This window comes from Ostrinia furnacalis, unplaced genomic scaffold (assembly GCF_004193835.3).
Source record: "Ostrinia furnacalis isolate ACB-3 unplaced genomic scaffold, ASM419383v2 OfSCF0319, whole genome shotgun sequence".
Lineage (NCBI taxonomy): Eukaryota > Metazoa > Arthropoda > Insecta > Lepidoptera > Crambidae > Ostrinia > Ostrinia furnacalis.
Genome location: NW_021130558.1, coordinates 153,063 through 168,314, shown reverse-complemented (window position 1 = coordinate 168,314; position 15,252 = coordinate 153,063). Strand labels below are relative to the sequence as shown.

Below are 15,252 nucleotides of genomic sequence, written 5' to 3'. Positions count from 1 at the left end.
AAAAAAAGTCCATAAAAATGGGGAAAAGCTATATTTACTTGTATGAATACATTTGTGAAATATATTAAAAAGAATAATCATCAATCATCATCATCAAATTCGTTTGATACGAATATTTTGATATGTCTCTCATACATATTATTTCGTGACTTCAGTAGAGAACCATCAGATCCACGCCTGACAAGAGCAGTTCGACGTACTTCCTATAAAAACAAAAAGTATAAAATTAATTTAAAATATCAGTCAATGATAACATGTCTTATTTTACTAGTTAATCACGGGGATTTTTTCCTACCTTTACTGGTTCTAAAATAGCATGGTGACTTGACCTTCTTGATGTCGGTGGACCAGTGATAGATGATGCGCGTGAAGAAGGTAAAGGGCTCTGAAATGTATAATGATTGAACATAAAATTTTTGCTGGTACTAAGTTGTTACTTCATGCTTTTGTTATTATCAATGACATCTTACTTTTAATGCTGGTACGAAACCAAAATCGGATGGCAATGGTTGCATTAGTATGCTATGCACGCCTTCTTCTGATGCTACAGAAACAATTGATGGACGGGCTGAAAGTTGCTGCGCCAGAAGTATCGGATCAGCATCTAAAATTAATAATGCAAAGTTGGAAAACATCATTATTATTAAGTAAAAGATAAATAATTATATCTTTGATCTTATCTATGGCTCAGACGTTAAGGCGTGGTGTAAATCACTTGTTCAAATATTTCTGCAAAAGCTGAGAAGGAATTTAAATGGTCATCCATCATACAAACTTTAAAAACAACTTTGATTGAAATAGTTGCTGTATATTATTTTTAGTGCCTGTTCATTTATTGAAAGTGAATTATTGGCTGTAATTCATGGAAAGTAAAATCCAATTCCAAGTATTGCAGATGTCCTATTACTTCGTTAGTTTTGTTACATCAAATTGAATTGAAAAAAACCCGCAAATTACCAATATTCATGCATTTTGCTACTCTTCGAGCTTGGACGACTCTTCCAGCACTTCTTCTAAATCTAATCCCTTTTTCGGCTTCTCTTCTGAGCCTTTGACTAGAGGCTGCCGCTTCTGCTATTGCCATAGCAACTGAACTCATTCCAGATCTTTTCAAATTTATGTCAATAATATAGCTCAAGCATATTGCATTTGACAATGTATAATCACTCGGCTAAAATTAAACGTCGTTAATTTTTAGTTCAATTGTTCTTAGAATTTATTCAGAAATAAAAATTAAACTTAATTATGTTAAAATAATAATTATCATTTCGAAATATACTTTGTAATAAAGAATACATACAGATCCAATATCATTAACACTAATGTCCAATGACCTCAAAGGTGTTTTCACCAGACCAATTGCTCTTGCCAGTAGCTCACCACAAGTTGGCGGATTTTCAGCACTGGTAGCAGACCAAACACCAGTTGGAGCTTTTGTTAGTGGTCCTGGGGTAATGCCGCAACCAGATATGTTCAACCTTTGAAATAGTAGCAAGATTTAATTAACGGTCATTTAATACATATTTTTATTACGCTTAATTGATTAATATATAAAATAACATTATAAAAAAAGTATTTACGACGTTAAATTACACCCTCTTGCAAGAGAAACAGCAATGTGAGCTATCCCTTCAGAACCAAGTTTATTATTTAATCTCAAATCCAAATTTCGAATCCCACAACCGGCATGATTCAATGCGTGTGATATACTTTCAGCTCCTGTAGGACCTGAAACAGTATTGATATTTCATAAGACAGCAAATCCAATTAATTGAATGTAAGTAAATAGATAAAAATAAACCAATTACTAAGTTACCAAATATATTGTCCACTAAGAGAAGATTGCGCAGGTTTTCATGCCGGGATACAAATTTTGCAACAGAGGCTGCACCATCGTTCGAAATTTTGCAATGACTAAAATCAAGAGTTTCTAAATGCTCATGATCAGTTAATCCACGAAGAATATATTTTACTCTTTGGCAATTCATATCGCTTCTAGTAATTCTGAAAAAGGTGAATTCAAATAAATAATGGTTGATGTGATGATAAAGTCAGTTTTTGATCTGTGCCCAAACATAGGTCCGTTGGTAACCAAAATCAATTTACTAAATTTCCTTTTTACCTGAGTATTTTCAGCTGAGAGCATTTCTCCAGACCGTGGGATAAATTTTTTGCATCATTGTTTGTAAATTGAAACTGATCCTTGCGATAATCTACACTGATGTTACGTAGTTGGTATGTAATATGCAACTCAACTAAGTTAGTTAAGCTGCCTAAGGCAGCGTGTAGGGAAATGTGATCTAAAAAGTCAAACAAAACATTATACAGGTAATTCTATTATGCATATCAAAAACTTACATTGTCTTATATGCACTGGTAGGATAGGGCGACTCAGAAGAACCAATAGATAAAATAAATCTTGGATCGTATGGTTGAATTAACATGAGATACTGAAAATCGCCTGCAAGTTTAAGTCAGTCTCAGTGATAACATTCAATAATTAAAAAACGTGCATCGTTAAAAAAATACAATATAAGAATCTTACCCCGTGATAGGATGTTATCACCATTTCGTTTGATATCGGTTTTGTTACCATTCGACCGTAGACTTGTTATAAGATCGGCCATTTCTGGTGATGTAGTTCTTTGCATGGGGATATCTGAAGGTACCAGACTTCGAATTGATAGTGATTGAATATACGGCCCACATAGTTTCACCAACGTGTTAACCTGTTGGTAAGATTCATAAGACATTCGGAAGACGTAGCGTGGGCAGGTCTCCCACTAGGTGGACCGACGATCTGGTGAAGGTCGCGGGAGGTACCTGGATGCGAGCGGTGCAGAAATGGTCTTTGTGGAAATCTTTGGGGGAGGCCTTTGTCCAGCAGTGGACATCTTTCGGCTGAAACGAATGAATTAACGAAACGAACAAACGAAATTTATAAATCTGATAAAAATATGATTGCACCAAGCTATAAAGCTCAGAAAAACTATTAATTTGCATAAAGTAACTATGTAAATCAATAAATATTGCTTAATAACGGTAGTTTGGTACCTTTTCAGGATCATAATGGCGTGGATTCATATTTTCTAAGATATCAGCATAATGTCGCTCAAGATAAACGTTTATCCACCTTCGACCATTCGATATTGTAGGAGAATCAGTCCATCTTGAAGTATAACATCGTTTCCAAAATATATCGCTTTTTATGTTATCTACCAAAATTTGAAGAGGTACGTCAGTATTAAGAATTCTTAAAAAATACTCGCGATCCTTTGCCACAAATTGATACAATTTAGGATATCCTGAAAAAAAAAGGTATTATACAAACTTAAAGAACGACATTTTTAATCAAAGTATTATAATAATTAAGGCAGAATATTACCTGACCAATTCTCACTTATAGTTTCAATACTTAAAGATGCAAGAGATTTCGGGTGACGATAATCCCATTCTAAGCTTTCAGATTTTATTTTACGATTAGGTTCAATGCTTTCAGATTGTTTATAAGCTAAGTATGTATTATAACTAATGCTATCTATTAATTTCATGATGCAAAAAAGACAAAATGTTAACTTAAGATAATGTACTACCAGGTATTAGGGGGTGGTACCTACAGTAGTACTAACAGTAATCAATAACAAAATTATTTTCCGTATTAATGTTGTTGCTAAGATACAATTGTTTTGTTATCTTTAGCAACCATTGATTTTCCCATTAAAACAAAACATGCAAAACGGGTTTCATGGGTAAACTATTCTATGGTTCTTGCAACATTAATAGGCCTATAGTTTTTAAAATTAAATAATGAGTTTTGTTATTACTGTTTTTTAGTTGTAAGTTTGTTTTATTATTTTATTTAGTTTTAGCACATTTTTGGATATCTTGTTGGGCTTTTGGGCATATTTTTTACATTTGTAGGGAAAATCTTGTCTTGCGGCTTGGAGCTCCTGAAAACTCAAATAACGTGTCTATGATTTCATACGTAATCTGTAGAGATTGTCATTAATGTCAAAAATACTTTAATCTGTCAAAGTATACTCATCTGGCTTTGGCTGGGGAATTTAATTATTTTTATGAAAATTGGATATTTTATTAGAATAATCATTTATTTTTTGCGTACCTATTATCACAATGGACAAACACAATAGTTCAGAAATATTATCATCAGATTTTTCGCTCTCTAAAAATGCCAGTTCTGATTCGTTGGATTCCGATTCGAAATCAAGTTCATTGAATTCTAAACACGGACAGGACTCCGTAAGTTTCCTAAAAGGATTAAATTTATTCTTACAGAGTGCTGTAATGGTAACCATGTCATTTCCTGTAGGCTTAACTTAGTTTTAGTCGATTAGTCAAGCATTGGTATATGAATAGAGTACTTGTCTCTACAAATAATATTGTTCCACTATGAGTAAAACTAAAACTGTTCATGTTTGCTTGTTTGTTAACCGTATGCACAGTAGTAGACAGCACTCTGAGCTGTTCAAGGCAGGTTTTAAATGTGTTACTATAAATCCTATTGAAAAATAATGTTATCAGTGACTTTAATCTTAGATACCTTTTTAGTTACTCATGTGTTTGGTATAGTATTATATCATTTTTAGTTTTGTACATGTGTGTAACTGGACAATAATTTATTTCAGCCGCATGTATTGGGTGATATACAGTTGCTTGACAATGAAAAGGTGATGAGTGTGGCACGTGATGTCACATACTTGTGCCCCTTCAGTGGACCAATCCGAGGAGTCCTGAAAGTCACCAATTACCAACTCCACTTCAGACCGTTAGATGCGGCAGCCCTGCAGTGCACACTTAGTGTTCCACTGGGCGTTGTAAGTAGAAATATTTATTCAGTCGGTAGATAAATAAATTGTTTTCCTGTTCTAATTAATAATATAAAGTTCTTCCCTCTTATCAATATTAATTCCAGGCTATTTTTTATTGTAGGTATCCCGCATTGAAAAAGTAGGAGGTGCTTCATCTAAAGGAGAAAATTCATATGGTATCGAAGTATTTTGTAAGGTCAGTAAATATAAGTTTATTAAGTCTATGGTCAGTAAATATGAGTTTATAAGGTGTCAAATTAAATTTACCTAAATAATAATGCTTTTGTATTGTTTTACAGGATATGAGAAATCTTCGTTTTGCACACAAACAAGAAAACCATTCCAGGCGTGGCATTTTCGAAAAACTACAGCAACTTGCGTTCCCACTGTCTCACCGACTTCCATTGTTTGCGTTCAGTTACTCTGAGCACTTCCCAGAAGATGGCTGGCATGTATATGAGCCAATTGCAGAGCTCAGGAGAATGGTAAAAGTTTTGTTTAATACTTTCATTTCAGTATCAAAAACCTACCCATTTGTTAAGTTTGTGGGAATTGTATAATAGTTTAAAGAGCTAAAAATATCCTCACTTATTTGTGTACAGATATTTTTAGCTTTTTTTTTTTACTAAATACTGCCTAAAATTAGTACCTAACTAATTTTTAATCTCTTGCTCAAAGGGAATGTGTCAGATAGTACCTACCTAGAATATTTGACTCTGTAACTTGCACCATTGTAAAACTAGTTATAAGGCAATAGCCAGTATCTCAACAGTAACCATAACCATTATCCTTATATTGTTTAGTAAGAAACAAGTTTCATAATGTGTAACTTTTGTGACAGTGTGATCAATTTGTGTTCACATATTTCATACTTGAAGCAATTTTCAAGTAAAAAAAAGTTGTTTATTTTATCTTAGGGTGTAAACAACGACATGTGGCGCATAACTCGCATCAACGACAAGTACGAAGTGTGCGACAGTTACCCAGCAGTGTGGGCGGTGCCGGCGGCGGCTAACGACGACCTCCTCCGGTCGGTCGCTGCGTTCAGGTCGCGAGGACGGATACCGGTCCTGGCGTGGATACACCCGAGCTCACAGGCGACCATATCTAGGTGCAGCCAGCCACTTGTTGGGGTGAGAAAGATTTTTTTTTAGTTTTAAACATCATACAGGATATCCTGAGGAGGTACTTGATTGGACACTGCCTCATTCTGCATGAGAGTTAAAAGTAACAATATTTTTTTTGACATCTTTTTGTGACTAAGAGTAGGCGCACACCGTTGATTTTAAGTTGGCCGATAGTTGTGCCCGATTTTAATTTGTATGAAGAATCGGCCAAATCGAATCGGCGTAGTGTGCGCACTCCCATACATGCCCATACTGATCGATTGCCCGACTAAACTATCGGCCGACGAAAAATCAACGGTGTGCGCCTACTCTAAGAAGGCGCATAACTCAGTGCCTGAGGCATGGGAGCAGCACGGGAGGGTGTTATTGAGATGTAAAACGTCATCGAGACTTCAGATGTGCGTCAGATTTGTATGCTCTGTCACGTCATATTATGTCAATGTCACCCCTCCTGTGTCACTCCCAGTTATAGATGACCCACGCTGAACTGTCCCACCAAACTCAATGACAGGGGGGCGCTACCATCGTTCAACTATACTCAACATCAAATAAATCGCACCTTCTGCGAGGCGAACTCTAAAGATTTTCTTCTGACATAATCATGGTGCCCCAACACTATTGGTGTTATTTGAAAGCCCAATAAATATTCTTAAAGAAAAACACATTCAATTTATTAATTAATAAATGATTAACATATACCATAAATGTGACTCGAAAAAATACCTTACTTTGGGCTCACCTCTGGGATCAATTAGACCATTTTTTATGGTTATAAAACCAAATAATGATCTCACGTGTCCTCTTTAACAGATGGATAGCGATTAATCTCAACTTAACAGTTTTATAGCCATAAAAGTTGGCTCAAGCGTAACTACCTATTTTTTGAAGAAGTGACTCTGGATCCTTCTAGAGACACATTTTTATGGTAAAAACCTTTCCCATAGTGAAATCAAGTTTAGAACTAGGCTTTTAAATAGTGCCAATATTGGTGGGAAGTGGGGATGCATACGTTTGAAAATGCTTGTCGCGCGAGGTGCGATTTATTTGACGACGAGTGTATATGGTTTCCAACATGGCAAAAATCGGAACCAGCGATCCGGTATTGACGGTGGCGCCCCACTGTCAATGTCATGCATAGGACAGTTCAGTATTTTGGAACTATAAGCACTAGACCTATAGCTGGCAATGGCTGAATCAAAAAAGCGGCACATCGTATTTAGCGGTATTTCTTGGTGAAGGCTTATGTCAGTACAGCCCGATAGAGTTAACTGCTTACCTCGAAGGAATGCGACTCTCCCTTCTACTTACTTACCCGCACACCTCCCCGCTATCGCCCCGTCGACGTGACGTCACGGTTACCAGGTACGCAGTTAACTCGACCGGGTCATAGTGGACTGCCATCTATATCTATATATGTATATAAAAATGAAACCCGTTTTCCGTTGTCACGACATAACATGAAAACGGCTTGACCGATTTGGCTGATTTTTTTTTGTAGTTTTCCAATACTCTGTACAAGGTTTTTACGGAAAAAAATATAAAGAAAATCTCTACGCTAAGGCGGTACGAAGTTCGCGGGGTCAGCTAGTTGGAAATAAATATGTATGAGTCTTGTAAACAAAAAGATTAACTTGTCACAAACATGATGTGTCACACCAATTTCGCACCAATTGAACAAAATTGATGTTTACGAGTAATCAATTCAAGTCTTAAATCAAGGAACTAGAAATTGAGTCTGTTCTCACAGTGTAAATTGAATTAGCACTATCATTTTAACAACCGCAAAATTTACCTTCAGGCTTCCTCCATCGACTAAAATAACACATGCATAATCGTTACGATATCGATGTCTAATTGGATAATCACGTTTGTAAATACATTATGTATATCATGTCTGGCATAGAGTATGGTATAGTTTTTAATATAAGTAATTTGCGGTGTTAATAAGGACACTCAAATAAAGTCCTGTTATACAATGAGTGATTAGAGAATATGGGTCACATTTTAGAAATCTACCATTATTTCTATGATCATATTCAAAGCAAAATACTTAGGTTTGAGATAGTTTAATACGTTGAAATCAAGTATGTTGTTGTAAGTTTGTTTTCGGTCTGAAATCCTGACTGAACCACACCTTGTCCTCTTTCCTCTCCAGTCTATTGTCTATGTACAATAATGTACATGTAATGCAAATAAATGATTTGATTTGTCCTTTATACTGACGTCATTCTATAGGTTAGCGGTAAACGCAGCCGTGAGGACGAGCGTTACATCCAGCTGATTATGGACGCCAACGCGCAGGCTCACAAGCTGTTCATAATGGACGCCCGGCCCAGTGCAAACGCCATCGCTAACAAGGCGAAAGGAGGCGGGTAAGACCATCCAATATTAATTTTAAAGTCGAGTATTCTATTGTAGATATAACTGCAAATAAGTAATACACACGATTGATAAATGAGGCGCCAATAGCCCATCAGTGTCAGTATCGAACTATCGATTTGAGGGTAGGTACTTCGACTATGAACCCTGTCGTCTTCTGGACTAAATGTGGTGATCCCTACTCTTTAGTAAAATAAAGTAAATGCAACTTATTTAGCGTCTTAATATTTTTACGTCTGTCTTTTCTAAATGCATGTTTTGCAAATAATAAATTGTACTTCGGTTTTTACAGATATGAATCGGAAGATGCCTATCAAAATGCTGAACTTGTCTTCCTTGATATTCACAACATACACGTAATGAGGGAAAGTCTGCGAAAACTGAAAGAGCTTTGTTTTCCACAGATCGATCAAACTAGGTATTTATAGATAATCGTTTTATTAAGTGTATTATTTCCAATAAGAACTATGCCGTTAGAAAGTAGCTACGCGCAATAAAATATTAAAATTGTATATTAAATATTATGAGGAGATTTGTCGTCGTTGTTGTGTCACGGACGATTGATTAGATTGTTTATTTTTCAGATGGTTCAGCGGAATAGAGGCTAGTTGCTGGTTGAAACATATCAAATGCATACTAGCTGGCGCTGTTCGTATTGTAGACAAGGTTTGTATTTTGTATATGTATACTAGCCGTGAAATAAAATTTGCCTATGAATAACCGGTAATAGAATAGCCGTGTTCGTAGCGCTATTCGCCTGTCAATCACCACTTCAGTGGTCACTGGATATGTCGTCTACCTAAATAGATTAGACCCATTTCTAACTGCCTAATATTTTTCTCTGAACATACCCGTGTGTTGGAGAATCGTTCGACGACGGGTTAATTGCCGCAATGCCAAATCATCATTATTAGTTTTTACATACTAATATTTTCTAATATTATTTTACTAAGTCCGGTCGCCGAGAAGATAGAATTTCGTCCAATGACCCCAAGCTACCCATCATATAGTTACGTATTGCTGTCGCGACTGTGCGACGGGCGGCCGCAGTCAGTGTGCGAGCTTGGGGTCATTGGACGAAATTCTATCTGCTCAGCGATCGGACTTTAGCCGCCCGCGACTTCGTACGCGTGGATCCCGTTTTACCTCTCTTAGGGGTTGAATTTTGCAAAATCCCGTCTTAGTGAGTACCTACTTTCTAAAAGGAACCCCCATGCAAAATTTGAGACTCCTAGCACTTGTAGTTTCTGAGATTTCATGATGAGTGAGTCAGTTAGTCACTAACCTCTCGCTTTTAACTTTGTGTAAAATCCACTTATCTTTTCAGGTGGAAAACCACAAAACATCCGTCCTCGTCCACTGTTCCGACGGGTGGGACCGTACTGCTCAGCTGACAGCGCTGGCTATGCTCATGCTGGATCCCTTCTACCGCACGTTGAGAGGCTTCGAAGTGCTCATCGAGAAGGAGTGGCTCTCGTTTGGACATAAATTCCAGTTGGTAAGAAGATTTTGTTAATTTATTTAGTATTANGTTGACGGCTGACTCACGGGCCTAGGCCAAGTGAGCTGCGTTTGCTGGATTGGAGTTTTGGGTGTTGTCGTCCTGCAAGAACTTCCGAACTATGCGGCACGTGTTAAGAATAGCGGCTTTCTGCATTGTCATGTAAATATTTTCCTGAATGTCTAGGTTGCGGAGGGCACTAAGTAGGTGTCTGGGTATGATCCCAGTGCTGGAGAGCACCAGTGGCACAATGTATACCTTGTCGATATTCCAAATTTTTAGTATTTCATCTTTCAGTTCTGTATATTTATGGATTTTTTCGGTTATAGTTTTATGCAAGTTATGAGTGTTTGGCACTGCTATATCTATAATGTGTACTGTTTTATTTAGTTTATCTATAAGAGTTATATCGGGTCTATTGTTATGTACGGTCCTGTCAGTGAGTATTGCTCGATCAAAGTACATCTTGTGGCTGCTGCTCTCCAGTACTGGTTGTGGTTTGTACTGGTAGTACGGCAACGTCTTCCCGGATAAAAGTTTGTGTTTATGAGCCAATTTTTGGTGAATTATGTTGCAGATTTGGTTGTGTCGGTGAGTGTAGTCTGTTTGGGTGAGACTTGGACATGCACTAGTGATGTGTTGAATAGTTTCGGACTGTCTATTACACTTTCGACATTTGTCAGTTGGGAGATGAGAATCTTTTAAAATGAATTTTTTATAGTTTCTGGTGTTAATAACTTGATCTTGGATTGCGATTATAAAGCCTTCAGTTTCTGGGAAAAGCGACCCTAATTTTAGAAATTTGTTGGAAGCCGATGTATCAATATGGGCCTGTTCTAAGTCATGTAGGTGCCTACCGTGAAGTTCCTTCCTACGCCATGTCTCAAATTTTTCAGTTTCGTGTTGTTCTTTGGTTTTAAATACTATGTCTCTGTTTTTTAAGTCTAGTGGAGTGTAATAGTCGTCAGTTTCTATTGAAGCTAAGTGTAAATTACTGGTGCTCGATTTTTCATAGNATGTTGCATATTTGGTTGTGGCGGTGAGTGTAGTCTGTTTGGGTGAGACTTGGGCACGCGCTAGTGATGTGTTGAATAGTTTCGGATTGTCTATTACATTTTCGGCATTTGTCAGTTGAGAGATGAGAATCTTTTAAAATGAATTTTTTATAGTTTCTGGTGTTAATAACTTGATCTTGGATAGCGATTATAAAGCCTTCAGTTTCTGGAAAAAGCGACCCTAATTTAAGAAATTTATTGGAAGCCGTTGTATCAATATGGATCTGTTCTAAGTCATGTAGGTGCCTACCGTGTAGTTCCTTCCTACGCCATGTCTCAAATTTTTCAGTTTCATGTTGTTCTTTGCTTTTAAATACTATTTGTCTGTTTTTTAAATCTAGTGGAGTGTAAGAGTCGTCAGTTTCTATTGAAGCTAAATGTAAATTACTAGTATTGGTTTTGGGCCTTCATTTGCGCCAGCTCGACCAGGTTTGATCTATTGTGGCAGCCCTTGTCTTTAGAGTTCACTGCTTAGTCCCGTTGAATCTATAAATTTCCAGATTCTTTGGAGCGTGATATCTGCTATCTCATCCGGGTGCATGATGTGTCGCCCGAGATGGATACTTCTTTTGCTCATAAGCGGGCCGCATGAGCAAAGAACATGCATGGCCGTTTCTTCTTCTGTATGGCAGAATCTGCACAGAGTTTCCTCGGTCATGTTCATGTTTGATTTGTGTTTGTTTAGTTTGCAGTGGCCGGTTAGTATTCTAGTCACTGCACAGGCTTTGTATCTTTGAACTTTAGCAGTTCCTTAGTTACTTTGTTGCTATATCCCTGAATGAGTGCTTTTGAGTGTTTTTGTCCCGATGTGGACTTCCACCACTCAATAGCCTCTTGTTTGCAGAGGGCGGTTAGTAGATTTATTTAGTAACGCAAACGTGACAGATATTTCAACAAGCATTTGGCTTAATTTTCCGGTGTACATAGTTATAATTTAAACAGATGTACACGTTATAGATCAGGGGTAGCCAATCGATCGATACCGCGGCTGTTAGTCCAGTTGATCGCCATCCAATTAGTTGTAGTAAAACATAGATAAATGCGCAACCAATCAGGGACAGGCATAGTTCTTGCCCGGCACTTTGCGCTTAGATAGTAACGTAGAAGAGAATTGCGCAATTTTAAAAGTGGGTAAGTTGATTTCGTTGGAAAATAATTTAATAAAGTTGGCCACCCCTGCTATAGATACAGCATTTGATTTCAAGGAAATAGTTTATACGTGGGACCTCTCTCAAGTCATTATGGTCATCATGCATCTTGATTACAAATTCAAATATATTCGTTTTATCAACAGCGTATCGGCCACGGAGACGAGCGTCACTCGGACGCGGATCGTTCGCCAGTATTCGTGCAGTGGGTAGACTGTGTATGGCAACTGCAACAACAGTTCCCAACTGCGTTCGAATTCACTGAGCGCCTGCTCATAACAATAGTGGACCATCTGTATTCTTGCCGCTTCGGGACGTTCCTGTTCAACACTGAACGCGAGAGGTTTAAGGAAGGTCAGTGACTTTAAAATATTTCTTGCAAGTTTACAAAGTATGCCAACTTCAACAACGGTTCCTGATTGTATTTGAATTCATTAAACTTCTCATGATTAATTATTGTAGATCGTCTGTATTCTTGCCGCATTTTATAGGTTTGAAAAGAGGAATCAATTCATTACAATTTATGCATTGAATTAAATGTTGAAAGAATCCAAATCCAACTTTAAATGTCAATGATAGATTTACTCTCTTCCCTCTTACTCTTGTCAATTTGGACCCTTTCAACATATTTTAGCAATAGATAAACGAGACAATTCCCAGCCACTGCCACTCCTGTGTAGCCAGGATTAACAACTTGACTGACTGCTAACTGTTTCTCTAGCATGAACAACTTTCGTCTTCGAATCGTTTGCGTATTCGACAAAATTCGATATTCAACCTTCGAATTAAACGATAACGTGACAATTTTGACTCTCAAAATAAGTTTTGTGCCACCATTTCTGATCCTAAGTTCACTTTACGACACGTTCACAAGGGCGCTGTTGTAGTTTTCGTACTAAATCTTTTGATGGCGATTCGAATACTCGAAAGTTTTTCGTGCTAGCCGTACCGGTGTGGAGGCCGCGTACCAGAAAACGCAGCGAGGGACGTCCACCCACAAGAAGGTGGACCGACGACATCATAAAGGTAGCAAAAAAGCGCTGGACGCAGGCCGCTACCGGTGGACGCCCTATGGCTGAGATGATGATGATGATGACTGCTAACATAACTCCAGCAGTGAAGATGGTGCTCATCCCGGTAACAACAGATATTTGAGTCCTTTCTAACACATAACCAATTGTTACAGAAGTAAAAACGAAGACAGTATCTCTCTGGTCCTACATCAACAGCCGTCAGGATTTATACCTGAATCCGCTATACTGGGGGCCTTCTTCCTTCGGGACCTCGCCTCCATCGCCGTATTCCAGGCCGCAAGTGGTGTTGGTACCGGTTGCTTCGTTGAGGGTCATCAAGCTGTGGAAGGCGCTGTATTGCAGGTGGAACCCTACTATGAGACAGCAGGTAAGATATTTTTTTTACATAATATTTAATTAAGAGGTCTGTTAGGAAATTGAATACTTTTTTGCAGTTTAGAATTTTTCTTTTTTACTTGTTATTGCATTGCCAGTTGGAATTATTGTCTGCATTATTGAGTCTCTCTATGAAGCAGAAATGGCCCGGAGATCCTTTCGGTCCTTTTAAGTAGGCGTTTGAGGGAATACAGAGCCATCATCAAGAAGGGTTTTAATTATGTTCATGATGTTTATTAGTGGTACAACCAGTTGATATCTCTATTCGACCTAGAGGCACAGAAAGTTGTTACAGAAAGTTGAGGTCAAAACGAGTCTTATCACGATGTATTATGTACGTTCGTTCGTTACCTCCTATTGCATGGCAACTACTACTATTATTTTACACGTTCCGCAATTCCAGTCGAAACCACTCTAGTTTCAATCATTTATGACATAACATCTTTGTAACTAGGACCCTATCTACCAACGGACCAGAGAGTTAGTGGCTCTTCGGGCCCAAATAGAGGCGGCGGCGGCAGCGGCAGCGGGCGACCACGCCGCAAGGCAGCACCGGCTCGGTCTGACTCCGCCGCGGGTGGCTAGTCCGCACCATGTTTGAGACAAGTAAGAAGAGCTAACACGTCACTATTAGGTATTATTAAAGGACCCACCACACTAGCGTCTTTTGAGTCTCAGTCATCTTGCCAGTGCAGCGCTGAACGTTTTTTTTTTCAGACACACAAGTAACGCAATCCGGACGCGTTGACGCTGCGCAGGCGCTGAGAAGTGACGTTCAAAAGATGCTAGTGTGGGAGAGGCCTAAACAAGAAATTCGAATTTTAATTTTAAACTTACATTACTGGCCTTATTATTTTCAAACTCTCGTGTTTAAAAAAAGAACTCTTGCTTTTGAGGCCACTTACTTAGCATGATCACTTTCTATCAAATATTTTGATGCGTAAAAAGAGTCAAGCTTTAGGGTTTATAAAAATGTGAGAAACCATGTATAAAGTGTGAAATCTCGTGAATCTACATACGTAAAGTGAAAAAATATACTTTTGTTAATGATAATTATGTTTATTTGCAGGTACGGTGACACAAAATCAAGTTTCAAGTATTTAGTGCATACTTAGTAAACTTCACGCTGCGCCTGACGAATGCCAAGTATGTTACGTTTTAAATATTAAGAATTATTGTATAAATCGTTATCCATTTTGGTTTGTGTATCGATGTTGGTAGTTGTAATAAGTATTGATCAAACATTTGAGAATATTGCCTTACATTATTATTCAATAGTAAATTTCGCGGGTGCTTTAATTTTTTTCGAAAATGAGCCGAACGGAAATGATAACTTTTAAAATAACGTTGCATTTATTTAGTAGAGTTTAGACTTAAAATTTTAGACATACCGAAATATTATTTTTGATGTTATAAGATAGACAACAATAGGTACCTGGGAAATAGATATTAGACACGGATATTGCCTTTAACATTATTATTGTTAAAGAGTACTGTATAGGCGTTTGTAGCTTCTACAAAATGTACTTATACATCAAATTAATTTTATTGTTTGTTATACTTGCCTGGTTAAAAAGCCGTTATTCTGAGTTAGCGTGGGAGGAGCTATGGCGACAAAACGTAGCCAATCAGATACGATCATAAGATGTAAATTAGCGTCGCAACAGTTTGTCATTTCTGCTGTTTAATCCATGAAATCCTGCGTTGATGTAGTTAAACAATTTGGCCCCAATTTCAATGTTGCCAAACGCACGGCACTCGTGAATCCTACCAGCTAACGTCGCCTTACCAATATAAAATAATC

At 37.7% G+C, this 15,252-nt stretch overlaps 2 protein-coding genes across 3 annotated transcripts; one reads left to right on the top strand and one right to left on the bottom strand.

Moving 5' to 3' along the window:
- Positions 1–26: 26 nt before the first annotated feature.
- Positions 27–3,600, bottom strand: LOC114360113 (dynein regulatory complex subunit 5). The gene is made up of 11 exons (XM_028314690.1): positions 3,386–3,600; positions 3,055–3,305; positions 2,546–2,729; positions 2,123–2,300; positions 1,817–2,004; positions 1,581–1,728; positions 1,301–1,478; positions 958–1,171; positions 471–604; positions 296–385; positions 27–203 (listed from the first exon to the last, which is right to left on the bottom strand). The coding sequence occupies exons 1-11, from the start codon at positions 3,549–3,551 to the stop codon at positions 81–83; spliced, it is 1,854 nt and encodes a 617-aa protein (XP_028170491.1). The 5' UTR covers positions 3,552–3,600; the 3' UTR covers positions 27–80.
- A 421-nt stretch (positions 3,601–4,021) lies between these two features.
- On the top strand, positions 4,022–14,891 carry mtm (phosphatidylinositol-3-phosphate phosphatase). 2 transcript variants are annotated; one of them, XM_028314466.1, is made up of 13 exons: positions 4,022–4,260; positions 4,647–4,835; positions 4,951–5,025; positions 5,129–5,314; positions 5,747–5,962; positions 8,192–8,328; positions 8,628–8,753; positions 8,920–9,001; positions 9,663–9,833; positions 12,186–12,393; positions 13,226–13,440; positions 13,903–14,082; positions 14,518–14,891. In XM_028314466.1, the coding sequence occupies exons 1-12, from the start codon at positions 4,135–4,137 to the stop codon at positions 14,047–14,049; spliced, it is 1,878 nt and encodes a 625-aa protein (XP_028170267.1). In that variant the 5' UTR covers positions 4,022–4,134; the 3' UTR covers positions 14,050–14,082; positions 14,518–14,891. The 2 variants fall into 2 exon arrangements, with proteins under 2 accessions (XP_028170267.1, XP_028170262.1); XM_028314461.1 differs by having other exon boundaries at positions 4,023–4,260; positions 13,903–14,054.
- The last annotated feature ends 361 nt before the right edge of the window (positions 14,892–15,252 follow it).